The 18598-nt window shown below is 43.9% G+C and overlaps 1 protein-coding gene across 7 annotated transcripts in view; it reads right to left on the bottom strand.

Annotated features, from left to right (window-relative positions):
- PARG (poly(ADP-ribose) glycohydrolase) overlaps window positions 1-18598 on the bottom strand; it is a 268960-nt gene that overhangs the window by 188537 nt on the left and 61825 nt on the right. For all 7 annotated transcript variants that reach the window (XM_033942315.1, XM_033942317.1, XM_033942312.1 and 4 more), the window contains 2 exons: window positions 14535-14618; window positions 9782-9856 (listed from right to left, as the gene is read on the bottom strand). In XM_033942315.1, coding sequence (XP_033798206.1) covers window positions 9782-9856; window positions 14535-14618 — 159 coding nt within the window. The remainder of the gene's footprint in view (window positions 1-9781; window positions 9857-14534; window positions 14619-18598) is intronic.

Below are 18598 nucleotides of genomic sequence, written 5' to 3'. Positions count from 1 at the left end.
AAAAACCCTAATTTTCAATACTGTGACTAGCATCTTTACTTTGCATTAAACGCACAGGGAAATTTGTATTTTTGGCAAATGTTCTCCGTCATATCCAAATGAAAATATGTTATTATATACTTTAATTTCCATAACAAAATAAGAAAATCCAATTTCCTTAAATAAATTTAAAAGAAAATCATCCCAAGCTAACATTTGTTCTTTATTCTTGTCAACTGTTTAAAAACTATCATCAAAAGATATATTTGAATAAAAATCGAGCACCATAAACTACTTCTGTGCAAACCTTGTGCTATCTTAAATTTTAGAACATTCAGAAAGAAAAATCATATGAATATCAAGAGATGAGTATTTATGCTAGCTTACCCACTCTTTTACTAAGGTGCGCTAGCCAATTTAGCGCATGCTAAATGCTGACGGGTCCATAGAATATAATGGGTGCGTTAGCATTTAGCATGCGCTAAATCGGGTAGCACGCCTTAGGAAGACCCCCTTAGTTCTTTAACTCCGATGCAGCATACCACTCAAACACCTATCAGGTCTCAGTTTTGAGTTTGCTCTTCAATTTGTTGTGGAGTAAAAGGAAAAATTGTAACATCTGAAAACAGTCACAGAATAGTACAACAGTGCCCTCACTTGACAATTTTCTGATTAAAAACTCAATTCTCTTCCTTATACTTAGGGGTCCTTTTATCAAGCCGCGCTAGCGGAGTTAGCGAGGACATTTCATCACGCGCTAACCCTGCGGCCGGCTAAAAAACTAACGCCTGCTCAATGCAGGCGTTAGCGGCTAGCGCGGCAGGCGGTTTAACGTGCGGTATTACGCACGTTAAATCCTTACTGCAGCTTGATAAAAGGACCCCTTAAAGTAAATTCAAGCCAAGACTCAATAAATGCTTCCTGGGTGATAAAATCACTTTGGGAAGCTTAAATTCTACTGAAGATAAATTTAACTGCCAATTATATAAGAATGATATGTGCAGCTATTAATCATTTCATCACTGCACCCCTTTTACTGGTTAAGGTCTAAACCCTGATCATTCTATATTCTGCTTCATTGTCTTCAACCTTGGTTTTCAGGATATCCCTAATGAATATGAATGAAAAAGATCAACATTCTTATTATCTTTGTTATATAGAAATCTCCTTCATACATATTCATTAGGGATATCCTGAAAACCTGACATGTTAGTGGGTAAAAATGAAGACAATGAGATCTATAATTTAGTCAGCTTTTAACTCTCTGCAGTTTAAAACAAGCACCTAATCTTATAATTAAAATTCTTATAACTCTCAATATGACATATCATTTATCAGCTGAATACTGCACAGATAAAGTTCACTGGTTCTGCATGATTACATTTTTTTTTCTGTATTTATAAGAAATGTACAACAAACTAAAATGATTTCCATGTTATTAATTTTTAAAAATATAAATCCATTCATTTATAGAACAGAAGATAATAAGGAATCTAAGTAAACTGTGACTAACATTGTAATTTTTAATAGAAAAATAATTTTGGATTTTTTTTCAGATCTGAACTCATGCTTTCAAGAGTTATAAAGAAAAGATTACCACGAAAGCCTAATGGCCAGCAAGGGATAAACACTAAACAGACCCAGATTTTGCCCAAGATGGCAGTGGAGGTGCATTCTCCATGGCCCACCATTATCCTGTACGACAAGGCAGTGTGGGAAATTACCAAATATCTCTCCGCCTTATTGATAGCAAATTTACCAAATTTCAAGCTGCGGTGCACAAAATGAAGGACTGTGTAGAGTGGTAGGGTCAGCAGATTTCACAGTTTGAAAATCGGATGTCTGCTTAGGAAGACCACGTGGAGCAGGCCTGTACCCGTCTGCGCACCCTGTGCATATCACACAAGGCTAGATTGGAAGATCAGGTAAATTGGGGGAGCAAAAATAACCGGCGCATAATAGAGCTTCCTGAATCGGTAAAAGATGCAGAGCTGTGGCTGCTGGTCGAAACCTGGTTGCTAGATTGGGCTTGGGCCCTGCAGGTAACCGTATTGTTGTGGAACAGGGTTCACAGATTGGGAGGATACAGAGCAGATGCAGTGCATCTTCGTCCTGTTATTACATGCATTATGAACACTGCAGAGAAAGATAAAATTTTAACTGAAAACCTGGCTTTTCTCCAAAATGTAACTACTCCCTCCCTCTCCATTATTCTAAGTCCCCTCTTTCCTTCCTGTTTACCAAATCCCTTCCTCTTTCCATTGGAGTTCCCTTCTTTTTTTAATTCCTGTAAACCGTGTCGAGCTCCACTTCTGTGGAGATGATGCGGTATACAAACTTAAGGTTTAGTTTAGTTTAACTTTTTAATGACTATTCCAAGGCAGTTACAGCAAACAGGAAGACACTTGTCCCGTATTGCTCAGAGCTTTGCAACAAAGGTATATACTTCACGGTTTTGTTTCCTGCACAAGTGTGCATACAGGCAGAGCAGGGCCCCAGGCACTGTGACTCTTTGGAAGATCTTAGGAAATTTGTGGCGGGTTTACAACATGCTTCTCGAGCTCGAGTTTCATTTTGTGGCAGTGTGAAACTTCTATAATGTTGGAAACATCTGCAGCCTGTGCAACCTGCTACTCTTCTGATCTGCCGATATATGTGGTTATGTGCCCTTCTTTTGCCTTATTATTTCTTTTGGTGAAGGGCCCTTGTTCACTACCATATATGTGGTCCATTGCCTTGAGGCCTTAGAGCACTCTATAGCCCTATGCCTTAGCTCTAGTAGAGTGGCCTGTTTCTTAAGCCTTTTCTAGTCTGTGTGGTCATATTTTTGTGTTCTATGGTTACAAACGATACAGTTGGGGGGGGGTGGGGGGGTGGATATAGCCAGACTTCTTGGGTATGTATTTTATGCACTGGTTATTGTGGTGAGTGGGGAGAAGGAGGTTAGCTGTGGAGGGTGCTTTTCCCCCACAGGAGGAGCTTAGGCACCTTTGATGAGTGCTAAAATAACCTTTTTCACATATTTATAGCTTAGGCATTATTATCTTAATGAACAATCCAATTTATATCAAGGAGGCACTTTTCTGAAAATAGACCAGATCTTTCTTCACCTTCCTACGTCTGCTAATCCAGTTTCTGCCTGATATAGGCTAAGTCAGGCCGAACGCCCGCTGCCCTTTTTGTCCTTGCTTGCCCAGAACTGGTTGGCTGATTTAGGTGATGACTATTGCACTTTATGGCATGCCTATTCTTTCCCTGTGCTAGAGGAAAGCGGGACAGGGATGAGGAGATAGCGGGGGTGATATGGTATAAAAACCCATGCATTTCCCAGAATGTTTACATTCCTGTTCACATGTTCTTTTTGCTTGTGGCAGTTTTTATGTTTGCCTCTGCGCAAGCATGATTTGATGCGTTTTGCTGTTTCCTTTCTCATTCTGGGGAATGGCTCTTCAATAAAAATTATTCAAACAATTAAAAAAAAAAAAAGCAGATTGCCCCCTCTGCAGGAACAGCAGTCTTCTTGGTTAAGACCAACATAAGGACATCCACCTTGAGGATTCCAAGAACTGTTGAATCCCCAAGTGATAGGAGATGGAAATAGAGCCCTTTGGAGAGGAAGATCTTGTATGACCCACCAAGCCTTCCAAAAGGAGGACCTCATCTGGCTCTTACATATAAATGACCGATAAAAACAAGACCTACCAAACAGCATCAACAAAGCTAGGGAGCTCCTCCCATCTGAAGATACTGAAAACTGGTGAGCGAGCCTCCTCTTCCATCTGGAAAGAGATGAGGTGCAAATCCATATCCAACACAGGTTCCTCAGGAGAAAGCAGAACTCGCTGGGTTTTCCTAGTCCAGCTCAAGTTGGATCCAGCCTGGGAAGCTTAACCCACTGAGGCTCACAGCAGTCTTGCTAGGTTGCTGCAGGAACTCGTGGCAGTCATTTTCAGTAGCAAGACTGCACAGAGCAGGAGCATAGGAAGATTACTCGTGTCCCAGTCCACCACTAGGGCTTATGGTAGGCCCAGGAGAAGCCTGCAATGGGTTCAGGAAGGATTTGGGACCCTTTTTTTGCCCACCCCCCACACAATTTTGGTTTATATTAAAGTATAAATGATTTACGTACTATCTATATTATAGCACAATGTTTGAGAAATGTAGTTACTCTGAGTGACATTTGCCTTTAGGAAGTCAAGCATGGTGTCTTATTAACCAGCAAACATTTAACTAACAAATCTCTAAGGCAGTACATATGAGACAAAACACAAACTGCTCCCTAAACCTGAGCTCATTATCCTCCCTCCTCTAACCCATACACCCCTTCCCATCCAAAATTTGTTAGCAAAGATGACCTTCATCCTGAAAATTACTGGATATTTGTCACATTTCCTGTGAAAAATTACAACATTAAGTGTATTGATTCATTTAGAATATAAATTATAGGCAAGTGTTTTGGATTTAATTTAGTGGAACATTACACAGGAGAGCGATAAAATACAGGATATTAGTTCCTGGTGCTTACAGCATCTGGCAAGAAAGAGTAAAATTTGCACTTAAAATGGAAAAGCTCCAAATATCTGCCACTTCAATTCCACAGTGGTCTTACCTTTTAATCCTTGACATAGAAATACACATCATCCTTTAACAATTTACACTGATTTTACTTCTTTTTTTCTTAAGCAAGCCAGAACAACTTAAACATGCTGATGTCCTTTTCAACTAAAAATTCCAAAAAACACAGCTAAAAACCTTACTAGCAAATTACAAAAGAGTCAGACCAGCTGTCCCATCCAATCTGTCTACTTATTCCTATTTACACTGCCTGAAGAGATCATTCTTTATCGAAGCTAGTGTGTAATCTTTCTCCGCTGTCACATACCCATTGTCACAAGCAGCATGCATGGAATTTGAATCCTGGCTTCTTTGGTTCACAGTCTACTTTTCTAACCACTAGGCTTTTCCTCCACTCCTAAGTTTTACTTAAACTGTAAATGTTGTTTGCAGATGCAAACGCAAAACTTAAGTTTGACATTTTGGACTACTGAAACTGGAACTGACAAACTTTTAGCTCTGTTAAAAACTATTTTGTCTCATATATTTATACTTTTGGAGGGGCATAATCGAAAGGAACGTCTAAGTTCGTTTTCATCTAAGTCGCAAGTCATCCATAGTAGAAAACAGCCTAGGACACATTTTTGAAAAATGCATCCCAAAATCTTTTTGTTTCGAAAATTTACATCCTGCCCATCTGATCGTCCAAGTTGCTAAATAGTCCATCTTTATACCACATTTTTGTCCAGCTTTTGGTCCAAGTCAAAAACGTCTAGAACAAGCCCTGTTGGACGTAGGAGGGGTCTGCAAAGTGATGGACTGAATACCCAGACATGGCACCTAAATAGTGGGGTACCTTACATGGCACTGCTGTGAACTTCACAAAAAAGGTGCCATGTCTTCTCCTCACTACAGGTCCCTTATAGGTCATGGTGAGCCTCCCAAACCACCTCCAGAATCCCTAGATTCAACCTTTTTACACCTATGGACCTGCAGAAATAAAAGAATTATTCTGTGGACCAGCATCGGTCCGCGGACTGGCGGTTCAAGAACACTGGGCTAAGTTGTGGGCCAGACCCCACCCATCTCTACCCAATCTCCACCCCAGACCCTGCCCCCATAATAGTACTAATTGTAACACTATTTTTTCCATTCATTTCTCAAAGATACACAATATAATCTTTTTAATAACACATAATGGTTAACCACAAAATTAAACTACACAAAGCATACTGATGCAGATGTAAATTCTCAAAATTGACATAATTAAATCACTAAATTAAAAAATAAAATCATTCCCCCCAACCTTTGTTGTTTCCCTCCCTCTATGCTATGCCTTACCTTACTTTCTGGCCTGCTCCCGCCTGGCCATTTTATGTCACCCCCGATGTTATCTTCAGGCTGGCTCCCTCTTCCTCACTGATGCAGTGCACAAAGCTGCGGGCTCCTTGCGCGTCCCGTGCCTTATCTGGAAGCCTTCCCTCTGACGTTGCAACGAGAGAAAGCTTCCGGTTCAGGCGCAGGACGCGTGTAGGAGCCACTGCTTGTGGCTTTGTGCACTGAATCAGTGAGGAAGAGGGAGCTGGCTCAAAGATAATGCCGCATCGATCGCACCGTGGACTGGCGGTTGAAGAACACTGTTTTGGGCCTGATGCATGTGCCAGCCCTGTGGACCGGCAGGAAATTTCTGTGCACCGGCACCGGTGGTTGAAGAATACTGCCCTAGACCCACTTATCTACCACCCTAATAGCCCTTATGGCTACAGGAGCCACTTATATGCCAGTAGAAGGGTTTTGGGGATGTATAGGGGAGTGCACATGTTTCATTATCAATGCAGTGATTGCAGGGGCTTATAGGCATGGGTCCTCCTCTCTATGGGTCCCTAACCCACCCTCAAGATGGCTTAAGCTGACTCTGTGCTGGACGACTAGGTTTTCCTATGCCAGGCTGCCAGATGATGATGGTCTGGAGGCTGAATTTTAAAGGTGTGATTACGATTTTTATGAGGTTGAGGGGGGGTTGGTGATCACTAGGGTAGTGTGTGGGGGTATGTTTTATGTGTTTGCAGTGCTTATCTGGTGACTTTAGGTGGGTTTTTGTGACTTAGACCATGTTTTAAATGGTCTAAGTCACAAAGTCCAAGTTCCGTCGATCCTGAGCTGTATAACTTTCGATTATACATGCTGTACGACTAAGTCTAAGCCGGCCCATGTCCCGCCCAACTCCCGCCCTCGACATTCCTCCTGAAACGCCCCGTTTAGCTTTGGTCGTTCAGCGGCACTATGAAGACCTGGGTCGTTTAGAAATACGTCCAAAACCCGTTTTTATTATTGGTACTTGGACGTATTTTGACAATGTTTGTCCAAGTGCCAACTTAGGCCGGTTTTTGGACATTTTTCTCTTTCAATTATGAGCCCCTTGGTCCTTTGGCTCCATTAGGCTTTCAATTCACTCAAACAAGTTTATCAGACTATGATACTATGGTGGTCCAAAAAAATTAACACATTTTTTCCACAAGGCTAAATTTATTCCTTTATATAAAAACGAAACACACGCAAAATTTTATTAAAACAAAGTTTAGGGGTCGGCCTACCTCGCTGCTTTATTTTTTTATTTTATTTATTTAATTCAAGCAATGAGTGGTGGACACCTGGAATGCTCTCCCAAAGGAGGTTATTGCAGAATCCACCTTTCTAGGATTTAAAAGCAAACTAGATGCACATCTCCTTACGAGAGGCATAGAGGGATATGGGTGACTAAAATTACAATAAAGGAAAAGAATTGGCCCACAATCAAAATTTTCCCAAGAGAAAAAGATTGAAAGGAACAGTTTCAATAATAATGAAACTCAATTTTGATTGGTTTGTAAAGCAAACCTCTAATCTAAACACTATTTCTCCAATGGACATCAGTATGAGCCATTTAAAAGGCGCCCAGTGTGTATTGAAGGCTCAGGCAGTGACTTTACAATGACTGGCATCACCTAGACAAAGTCTAGATAAAGGCTGCTGTCTCATACATCATGTTGTCCATGGTATAAGAGAAAACCTCAGATGTGTAAAAGTGAGTGAATAAACAATCCCATTCAACCATTCACTTTTTTATGCCATAGACACTTTACTCTAGCACAGGCACTTTTTGCCATTGACACTTTATTCAGTAAGGTAAGGTTTGGGAGTTTATGCGCTGTATCCCAGGAGTGAATGGTTGAAAGGGATTGTTTATTCACTCACTTTTACACATCTGAGGTTTTCTCTTATACCATGGACAACATGATATATGAGGCAGCAGCCTTTATCTAGACTTTGTCTAGGTGATGCCAGTCATTGTAAAGTCACTGCCTGAGCCTTCAATACACACTGGGCGCCTTTTAAATGGCTCATACTGATGTCCATTGGAGAAATAGTGTTTAGATTAGAGGTTTGCTTTACAAACCAATCAAAATTGAGTTTCATTATTATTGAAACTGTTCCTTTCAATCTTTTTCTCTTGGGAAAATTTTGATTGTGGGCCAATTCTTTTCCTTTATTGAAATTTAGTTTGGACTTTATTGGCTACTGAGTCCTTAAGGGTTCTTAGCGGTTTGACTAAAATTACGTCAGGTATACACCTGGCTGGGCCTCCGCGTGTGCGTATCGCCGGACTTGATGGACCGAAGGTCTGATCCGGAGATGACAGTTCTTATGTTCTTACCACTAAGCTTAACAATATATTGTAATTCTTGTGCACTCAACAAATAATCAACGGTCTATGACATAAGCTTTTTGATTTGGATGCAAGCTCCTTTGTGAAGTCTGGTATTGCTTGCTGTCGTATCAAAGACAAGTCCTTTAATTTTGGAACTAACGGCCTCTTTTACAAAGCTGCGCTAGCGGCTTACTCAATGAAATGCCCTCTGCCACTTTCTTCTCTCGAGTCCTTGGCTACCAGGAGGAACCACAAGCTTCCCTTTCCCTCACATGCATGCCCACCTGCCACGCTGCTCCGTGGCTGCAAACATTAAGAAAGCAGTGTGTGATGCTGCCAGCTTCCCTCCTACCTCCCCTTTCATGATGTAACTTCCTGTTTCAGGGAGGGAGAGGAAAGCCAGCAGTAATGCGCACATGCTTGTTTTGTTAATGTTTGCAACCTCAAAGCAGCAGGATGGACAGAAAGACAAGAATGCAAGGAGAAGGGAACGGAAGCTTGTGGTTCCCTTGACTGCCACAGACTTGAAAAGGAAGAAGCCAGAAATAGAAGTGGTTGGAGACAGGGAGGCTCATGCAGGGCAGATCATTTAGGGGGGGGGCAATACCCCCCTCATCCACCCTAAAAATACACTCATGGATTTGTCATTTCTGCCCTATTTTGGACACCTTGCATCCATTAGAATGATTTTCTGTGTCAAAGCATTGAGAGTCATATATAGAATTCTGTAACTGTGGAGTATATCATCCACCATGAGAAGATTTATAACTTATAAGAGACTGCAGCAAAGCAGAATTCTGTGTACCCAGTTCAAGAACAACTCTTACTCAGTCTACTTTCCTCCATGAATGTTGACAGGCATACAAGGTTAAAAATAGCGTTACCCTGTCTTTTCACTCCCTATATATGTATGTTTCTGATTAAAAAGCAGATTATATCAAGGTGTAATAAAAGCACATTTTTATTTTCAACCCCCCTCCCCATACGATTAAAACTTGTACATTTCTACACAAAAGGGAGTAAAACTAGCATTTCAACCTAGGGAATCAAACACCGGCTATGTTTATACCTATTCCTGTCAGCTTATGCCTACGTTATATTGTAGTTCACCAACAATGGTCAAGTCACCTCTTTTGTAAACTACACAGAATTGAAAGGCTTTTGGAATATACAGTATAAATAAAAATTTGTTATGTCAGCATACAAGTCCTGTGTTACAGTGTATATACAACATTTGTCAAAGGAGAAAGCAAGGTTCTCTCAACAATTCTAGCTTCTAAGTTCTAAGGTTTTACATCCTCTTCTATGCTAGGATATTGAGGCCTAAAGCTTCCCTTTTCCCTGTGGGGCTCAGAAAAGAAATGAATTACTGGTGCACTCTACATCAAACACTACAGAGTAAATAACTTAGTTGGCCTTTGATGTGTGTGTACATTGCAGTATTTAAGATCAAGACATTTCAGGTCAATTATGAAAGCAAACAGTGAGAAAGTTTATTTGTATAATTTTCTTCAAATGTACATTTTCCAGTGGCTTTCAAGTAAATAAATGAAAATTTACCTTATCGCAAAAATCAATCAAAGCTGTGAAGTCCCACTTCTTGGCATAAGCAATGTTGTATTTCAGTATAGCATTCTGAGGAAAGAGTAACAAAACTAGTGAGCCTTCGGGACAGTAAGGGAATTTTTTAAGTACCTTCTTACTTCTCATTTATAATCTTAATGTATATTTTCTTCAAACCGCTTAGAACCTAACGGATGTAGCAGTATATAAGAAATAAATTACATTACATTACATTACATATATTTAACAACTAATCTTCCAGCTGCAAGACAGTTTCAATGGAAATCTACCTTTCTCTCTCAGCAAGCAGTACCATCTACTGGCAGAAAATTATATTGACTGCAAAACTGTATATGAATATCACCAAGTAGTGCTGAAAACAAAATGTGGAACCAGCTCCTGGACTTCCAAGAGTATAAAATTATAAAGTTTATTGGTGCAAAAAACAAATCTAAAATATCACAATGTGCTAAAAGTAATTTCTGGATAGCATCAACACAAGCCTTTGCTTGTGACTCTCCTGTTACTTTCTCAGTCTTTGGAATGCCTAGTAATGTTTCCTGGCCATTTCCAATGACAATAATAGCAAGTAAGGAAGCCGCTCAGTGCCAAGCAGCAGCACCAAAATATGCTCAAGCTCGTGCTGCTCAGCGGCCAAAGAAACTCGATCTCGCGGCAGCCGGTAAGCAGCAGGGCAGGAGCTTGGAAAGCTTGCTCCTGCCCAATGCACCTCCACCAGGGATCGGCAGAGAAGGTATGAAGATAGGGCAGGGAGAGGAGACAGGGTGCAGAGCCTAACAGGGGAGGGAGGGAAGGTAGGGTGCCGGTGCAGCACCTGACAGGGGAGGGAGGGAGGGAGGGAGGGAAGGAAGGGTGCCGGGTGCAGAGCCTGACAGGGAACGGAGGGAAGGGTGCCGGATGCAGAGCCTGACAGGGGAGGGAGGGAAGGTAGGGTGCCGGGTGCAGAGCCTGACAGGGGAGGGAGGGAAGGAAGGGTGCCGGGTACAGAGTCTGACAGGGAAGGAAAGGTGCCAGGTGCAGTGCCTGACGGGGAAGGGTGCTGGGTGCAGTGCCTGACAGGGGAGGGTGCTAGGTGCAGTGCCTGACAGGGGAGGGAGGGAAGGGGGCTGGATGCAGAGTTTGGCAGGGAGGGGGCTGGGTGCATAATCTGATAGGGCACTTGAATATTAAGCCGTCCGACTTATATTCGAGTCAACCATTTTTCCTCCTTTTTGGGGAGAAAGGGGGTTTCGACTTATATTTGGATCGACTTATACCGTATATACGGTAACTGCGGTACTTGGGGCAATGGAGTGCTAAGTGACTTGCCCAGAGTCACAAGTAGGTTGGGATCGAACTCACCACCTCAGGGTGTTGAGGCAGAAGCTCTAATCAACTCCTCAAACTCCTATAACAAACAAAAAACCCAGTTCCTAATACAAATAGTATAAACATTACAACAAGGTTAAATTTCATTTAATGCAGTCATTTGTGATATGGCTAGCTGGCCAGTTTCCTACAGCAGGAGTTCTTCCCATTTTTAGTTCCCACATTCCTATAACTAATCAATTAAATCCTCACACCCACTTCCTAAACTATATGTTCACTAGTGACTATTTCAAAATAAGAAAAATGAGTAGGGAAGCTTAAGACTAAATCTCATGAGATAGGAGACCAATAAAATTTGTGTACAGAGAAAAAAGAAATAGATCTCCAAGAATGTTAAGCTAGATAAACATGCTTATCTATCTGGTGAAATTCACATATACTCAGAAATGTGTAATCTGGCCAAGAACCGAAGCTCCTATAGCCAGACCCACCACCCAATCACTGTGTATGAAATGTTATAGAAATTTCATAAAAGTGATACACTTGTTCATTTGTAACGTTAGAAACATAACTTTCACTTAGCTTTTGAAAATTAACAGGTCCCGACATGGACCATGTTTCAAAAAACTTTGACAAGGAACCCAAAAGTGAACTTCTAACTTTGCAAAATGCCGAAATAATCAGGCGGTGTTATGTCAAAATATTTTATTCTGTCATGTAAAGGTCTCAATCCTGGTGCTTCTTTAATTGCATTGCTGCTTCATTAGTTTGCCCTTCTTCTTAAATCCCGAGAGCTGGAAAGCTAGAAGGCGAACCTCATGGTTGATGTGAAATGCCAAAACCATCTTTGGCAAGAAAGAGGGAACGGTCCTCAAGGAGACCCCGGCCTCCGTGATATGGAGGTAAGGGTCCCTGCATGTCAAGGCTTGTAGTTCAGAGACATGCCTCACAGAAGTGATGGCAACCAGAAACACCGTTTTGATAGTCCAAGGAAACACTTCTATTGTGGTCACCATTAAGCCCAAGACCTGGAGATAATCCCAGGCCGATGGAGACTGCTGCGCCAAGAGAGTTGAAATTTGGTTCTCAACTTTCAGCCTGCGTACTGCTGGAAAAAACATCCAGCCTTTCTCCATGTCAAATCGGACATCCAGATACTCCACAGCCTGAATGGGCTGCAGCTGGCTCTTCTTCAGATTGACAATCCATCACAGATCTTGAAGGGTCGTGTCGCGATAGTTTCCCAAGCAGCCAGGAAGCCTGCAGCCTGTCTCCAATCTTGCCCAGGGAGGCTGGAGGCCTGGAGTCATTGCAACTTCTTGGGCTGATCCTCTGGGAGGGAGGTGGAGACCTGGAACTTTCTATTCCCAGAGAATCTCTGCTGTGGCTCTGAAAGGATCTCTGGGATGAGGACCCACAGGAGAAAAAACACAAATTACAGGAGCCGTGATAGGTCCTATGGGCTTGCCCTTTAGAGGTCCTAAGGCTGCTGTCCGCGAGTGACTTCGGGTGGCAATCCTCAACACTAGCCATGAGGTCATCCAACTCTGCCCAAACAGCATATTGCCCCTGAAAGGAAATCTGCTGAGCGTGGCTTTGGAGATGAAATTCCCAGCCCAAAATCTGATCCACAAGATTCTGCGAGCAGACACATAACTTGCCGAGACTTTGTCCACTACCTGTAGCAGATCAAAAAAGCATCAGCCACATAGTTCACTCCCACCAGTAATAGGGAAGGAGGATTCGAATGCGTACCGCTTGGATCATGTAATTTAGAATGACATGCTCAAGCCACAAAGGAGGCTGTTGCAGCAGCCCACACCACCAAAGACAAGGCCTAAAACTGCCTCTTGAGCAACATGTCCAGTCTGCGATCCTGTTGATCTTTAAACACTATGCCACCCTCACTGGAAAGGGATCTGTGCTTGGTCACCTGAGCCACCAAAATGTCCACTTTAGGCATTGCAAATATTTGCTACAACTGCTGATCCATAGGATGTAGCTTGGACATTGCTTTTGTCACTTTAAGGGAACCCTCCAGGTTCTCCCGGTGCTCAGAAATCAGGACTTTCATATCCAGGTGCCACGAAAAGGTGGTAAGCTGAGAGCGGACCCTGCTAAACAAGGAACAGTGGGAAGTAGGCTGAAGAGGATCAATTTTGAACTCTTTCAGAGACTCAATGAGAAGATCCACCACAGCAGCAAATTTGAACAGCCTGCAAACTGAGGGGTCCTTGCCCTGGTCCACAGCAGAACTCAGACCGATCCACTTTGCCCTGTGTTGCATCATCTCTGACCAAGGCTTCAAGGACCTCGTCCGACCAGCTGTTGGTGTCCAGGGAGACACAGAAATCCATGGAGAAGCAGATGATGGAACACGAGGTGACTGTGCAGATGGTCACTCTCTAGCTGACCCAGAAGGTGCCACAGCACCACTGACATAGGCTTGCTAGAGCAAATTCACAAAGTCAGACATACAGGGCATAGAGAACTAAGAACACCCTTCAAGAGAAGGGTTAGAGCGCTTACTTTTCGCTTTGGGACCTTCAGAACCTTTATTAGGCACTGGTGATGCATCACAGAACCCCAAGAGGGTAAAATCATCCTCATGGGACCCCAAGAGGGTAAAATCATCCTCTATCCATCTCAATGGTCATTTGGCAGCATTAATAAGGTGGTCAGAGCTGAACCCGATATTCCTACCTCCCCAGTATATGCAGCGGAACATGTGGCACAAGGGTACTCTTCAGATGCCCAAGCTGCACAAACTTCACATGAATTCATGGCACTGGAGCATGAGGACTCCCAAATGGTGGTTAGAAAACAAAATGAGGCTTTTTGAAGAGGTTTGAGAACACAGAATACAAATCAGGAAAAATCCAAGATGGCCACCGCCGCCAGGTTTCCTGCTGAAAAAACAGCTGTAACTCCACTGGAGGACCTCAAAAACCAGCAATTTTAGGATTTCAGGGGTGGGGGAACAAGGCTACAATTTCTTTTGGAATCTTGCCAGGCACTTTTGACCTAGATAGGCCACTGTTGGAGACAGGATACTGGGATTAATGGACCTTCAGTCCGTTCCAGTATAGCAACACTTACGTTCTTAAGCCTACCCTCTGCTAACAACATGGAGTGACCATGGGCAAATCAATTCATCACCCATGGATTCTGAAATTAAATAGAAGAGGCATTCGAAATAAAATTTCTTTCACATAATACTCTCTATGCAGGACCCTCTTTGCCACTAAAGGTTTTGACTACTTTCCTTTGTCTTTTAGAAGTATACAAAGGAAAAACCAAAAGACGTATGTAAATAAAAAACAAAACTTAAGGTTTTTGTTTTGTTTTTTAAACTACAGGGTACCAATAAGAACCTGAATCCTGAACTCTAAGAAATCTTTAAGCAATGAGTTGCCTCTACCTTCAGGTCCACAGCGCTGCGGAACTCTTGCTGTAATGCAAATTGGATGACTTCCCATCGGCTTCCAGCAGTCCTTTCCCCATTCTGTTAGGGAAAGAAACAATTTTTAATAAAAAAATTTTTAAAAAACCCCAACCAAGCTCTTACAAATCTATTTCAGTTTCAGATACTGGTTAAAATTCTACTTCAGACAGCATTTAAATGCATACTTGAAAAGCAACAACTTACAACAGATATATGAAATTTCTTACCTATAATAGGTGCTCTCTATATACAGCAGTTCAGTAATAGGGAAGGTAATTTATAAAGCACACTAGTGTTTAAGCCTGTTACATTAACGGGTGCTAGAGTAGATGTCTGTCTATCTTTTTTTTTTCTTTGTCTCTCTTTCTCCGTGTACACTGTCTGTCAGTATTTCTGTCTGTGTCTCTCCCTGGCCCCCTGTCTGCCTGTATTTCTCTGTTGTGCCATGCCTGCCTGACTCTCTGTGATCCCCTTCCTATGTCCTTAGTGCCCCCAATGCCACCTTCCTATGTCCTTAGTGTCCCTTCCTATGTCCTTGGTGACCTCAGTGCCTCCTTCCTATGTCCTTAGTGCCCTCAGTGCTTCCTATGTGCTTAGTGCCCCCAGTGCCACCTTCCTATGTCCTTAGTGCCCCCAGTGCCTCTTTCCTGATCTTAGTGTCCCATCCTATGTCCTCAGTGCCTCCTTCCTATGTCCTTAGTGCCCTCAGTGCCACCTTCCTATGTCCTTAGTGTCCCATCCTATGTCCCCAGGGTCTCCTTCCTATCCTTAGTGTCCCATCCTATGTCCTTAGTGCCTTCAGTGCCTCCTTCCTATGTCCTTAGTGCCTCCTATGTATTTAGTGCCCTCAGTGCCCCCCCACCCCCAAAGCCAGCCAGCCAGCCTGCCTGCTTCCCTCCCTCCCCCCCTGTACAGTAGAACCTATCATTTTTCTATCCCTCCCTCCCATCCCCCTGTGCAGTAGAACCCTTGAGCAGCATGTTTTCATCTCCCCCCCCCCGCTCCCACCGCCAAAGTGCAGCCGACCCCACTTACCCTCCCATCACGAGACGACCAGAAACCTCCCAGCTCGAGCAGCGGCTGCAGCACTCTAAACACGCTGCTTCGCGGCCTTCTACTGCCCGCGATTCCCTCTGCCACGTCACCGGCAGAGCAAATCAGGGCAGAAGAAGGCCGCGAAGCAGCGTGTTTAGAGTGCTGCGGACGCTGCTAGAGTCAAGAGGTTTGTCGTGACCGTGGGAAGGGAAGGGGGGCGGCGGCAAGGGACTAAGAGAGCCAGCCAGACCACGGTTGGAGGGTCGGATGGGAGGCTCAACGGGGAATCGGGTGCGCCGGGGAGGGGAGGGTGAAGACGACGACACTCAACCTCTCGCTGGGGCGGAAAGGCTCTGGACGCGAGCTGGGAGGAAGACCGGCGTTTGCTGAGGCTGCGGCCGCCTGGAGAATGCGTTCAGCTGCCCAGGAACCCCGTTACACTCTCGGTACGCTTCCGGATCCACGTGTATGGCCTGCACTGCACACTCCAAAGAGGGGAGCAGAAGGAACGGCGGTGGCGACAGCGGTTTCTTTCGCAGTGAGTGAGGGGGGGAAGCTCCAGAGTGTTCCCTACCGCTGCGTTCTAAAATAGAATCCGGCCATGGATCACACATCACAGTGGCAGGGAACACGAAACCCTAAGTGCGCATGCGCGCTTAGAGTTTTATTATATAGGATATAAGAAAGTGAGAGTATGGTTTGAGTATGCGTGTGTGAGAAAGCGTGTACAGAGATGCCAGAAGTGAAGATCAGAGCTAGGGCCACTGTGCCGTGGCCTCGGAAGCGAATCATGTAGCTCCCCCTCCCGATTTCCCAGCAGCAGGAGCTGTCAACACAGGGCGGTGCAGTGCAGAAGAGGCTGCACTGACGGCTACATGCAATTCGTGCTTGTTAACCTTCCAGTGGGCTCTAGGACAAATCCAGCAGACCACACCTGAGAGCAGGGCCTGAGCTTTTACATGACCCATCAGCCCTGCACATGTGGAAGAGAGAATATGATCTGAGCTGGAGCTTCCGAGCTGCTATGGCTTTCGTTGGTTCGCCCCTAAGGGGAGTGAGTGGTGCAGCCCGGTTTCCGGCTCTGAGTTCTTCTGTGTATGGCGCTTATATGAATCGGTTTTATTCTTGTTAAGCGTCGCATGTTTCCCTTTGTAGGATGATCATGGACAGTTTTTTCTTGAAGTGTGAGGCGGCCGTGTGTATTTCCCCAGAATGTGCGCGGCCAACCAGGCGCATGAGTATTGACTACTACTAGTCAATAGCTAAGAGCTAAGAGTTCTTTTGTAACTTGCGCGGAATAGCAAAAGAGGGGACCTGAAATCTGCGTATTGAATTCGGTTTTCTATAGTCTGTAGGTAGTAGTCGACTGGGTGCTTGCATTCTTCTGAGTGACATTAGTCTGCGCTTATTCATCTGCAGGGACTCCCAGGCACAGACGCACTTGTGTATAGAATTGTACCATTTTCAGATACTGAATTGTAATGAATGGTACCCTCCTGCAAAGTAGCACCGGAACCGACACTCTCCAGCCCCTAATCCGCAACCGCCACTCTCCTGCCGGTCCGACAAACCGCCAAACGCGCCTGAAGCTGACAGCTGCACAGTTGCACGCCTTCAGCCACCACTTGCACCTCCAACCCCTACAAGCGCCATGATGTGTCAAATACAATACTGCCACAGAAGCACACCTCACGGCACCAGGAATCACGCTGTTTCAAGAGCGCATTGGCGCTCTAGGGTTTTATTATTATAGATTCCCTCATGACAACTACTGTTATGTTTTACTGCAGAAAAGGGCTCTCTGTAGTTGGCAAAATGTTGCACTGTACACTAACACATGTAAACCATGTAGGCATTTGTGGGGCTGTAGTCGTGTTGCCTGATTCAGGGAGAAATTTTTTGATTCGATTTGGCCTACTGAATTTATTTTTTGATTCGATTCACTTTTCCTGCCCAACTGGGCATTTTTTTTTCAAAGATCCTGGCGGATTTATTTTGTAGCCTCTTCACCTACCCCAATCCCCTTTGCCCTCTCCAACCTCATTATAGTGCTGTGGTGTAAATAAAACAAAACAAAAAAGGCTTTTCCTCTCTCTGTTAGACAACGAGTGTGAGCTAGGACCTAACACCAGCCCCAGCAAGATACACATTTCAAATCTGACATTGTAATCACAAAATAGAAAATAAAATTATTTTTTCTACCTTTTGTTGTCTGGTCATTTTATTATTCAAATCATGTTGGTCCCAGGCTCTGGTTTCTGGTTTTCTTCTGTTAACTCGCTCACCGGGGTCTCCTGCCCATTTGACGTTTTCTTCTTTCTCCGTGCTCACCATCCATCTCCATCTTTGTACCTTCCCTTTGACTGCCATATCCAATATTTCTGTTTCTTTCCCACTGTCTACCATCTCTCTCTCTCTCTCTCCCTGCCTTGTGCCCTGGGTCAAACCTCTCTATTCCCCTCCATGCAGCATCTCTCTCAAGCAAAAAACAAACCTGACACAATATAAACCACCTCTAGGCCTTCCCGGAAACACCCCTATGAGGCAATCAGGGTATATATTCAGATCTAAACTATAAGAAAATCAACTGCACCAACAAAATAGGTAAATGTGCCAAAGTACAGCGCAGCCTCTCCAGTCTCGGCACACATTAATGGAACTCAGCCCTCCCCTCTTTACCATCTCCAACTATTCCCTATACCACAGGCACACCATTCATCATACAACCCATTCAAACTTTCTGCATGCATGCATTCATCCACACACCTACACTTGACCTCCAAGTCCCATCCAACAAAGTTCCCCAGACAGAAGAAGGCCGGGAGATATCAGCATACAGTCCGGCAAGAGAAGGGAAAATCCCCAAGTCAAACAACAGCTGGCCAACAGTCTTGATGGCTGTACGGGGAATCAGGTCAGGAAGCGGCGGCCAAGCACCCAGGATTATCACAAAGCAGCTTCAAAAATCAAAAACCACTAAGCAGGTCCAGCGGTAGAAGAGATGG

Source organism: Geotrypetes seraphini, chromosome 4 (genome assembly GCF_902459505.1).
Source record: "Geotrypetes seraphini chromosome 4, aGeoSer1.1, whole genome shotgun sequence".
Lineage (NCBI taxonomy): Eukaryota > Metazoa > Chordata > Amphibia > Gymnophiona > Dermophiidae > Geotrypetes > Geotrypetes seraphini.
The sequence above is the reverse complement of the archived record's forward strand: the minus strand, read 5'-3'. Positions and strand labels throughout refer to the sequence as shown.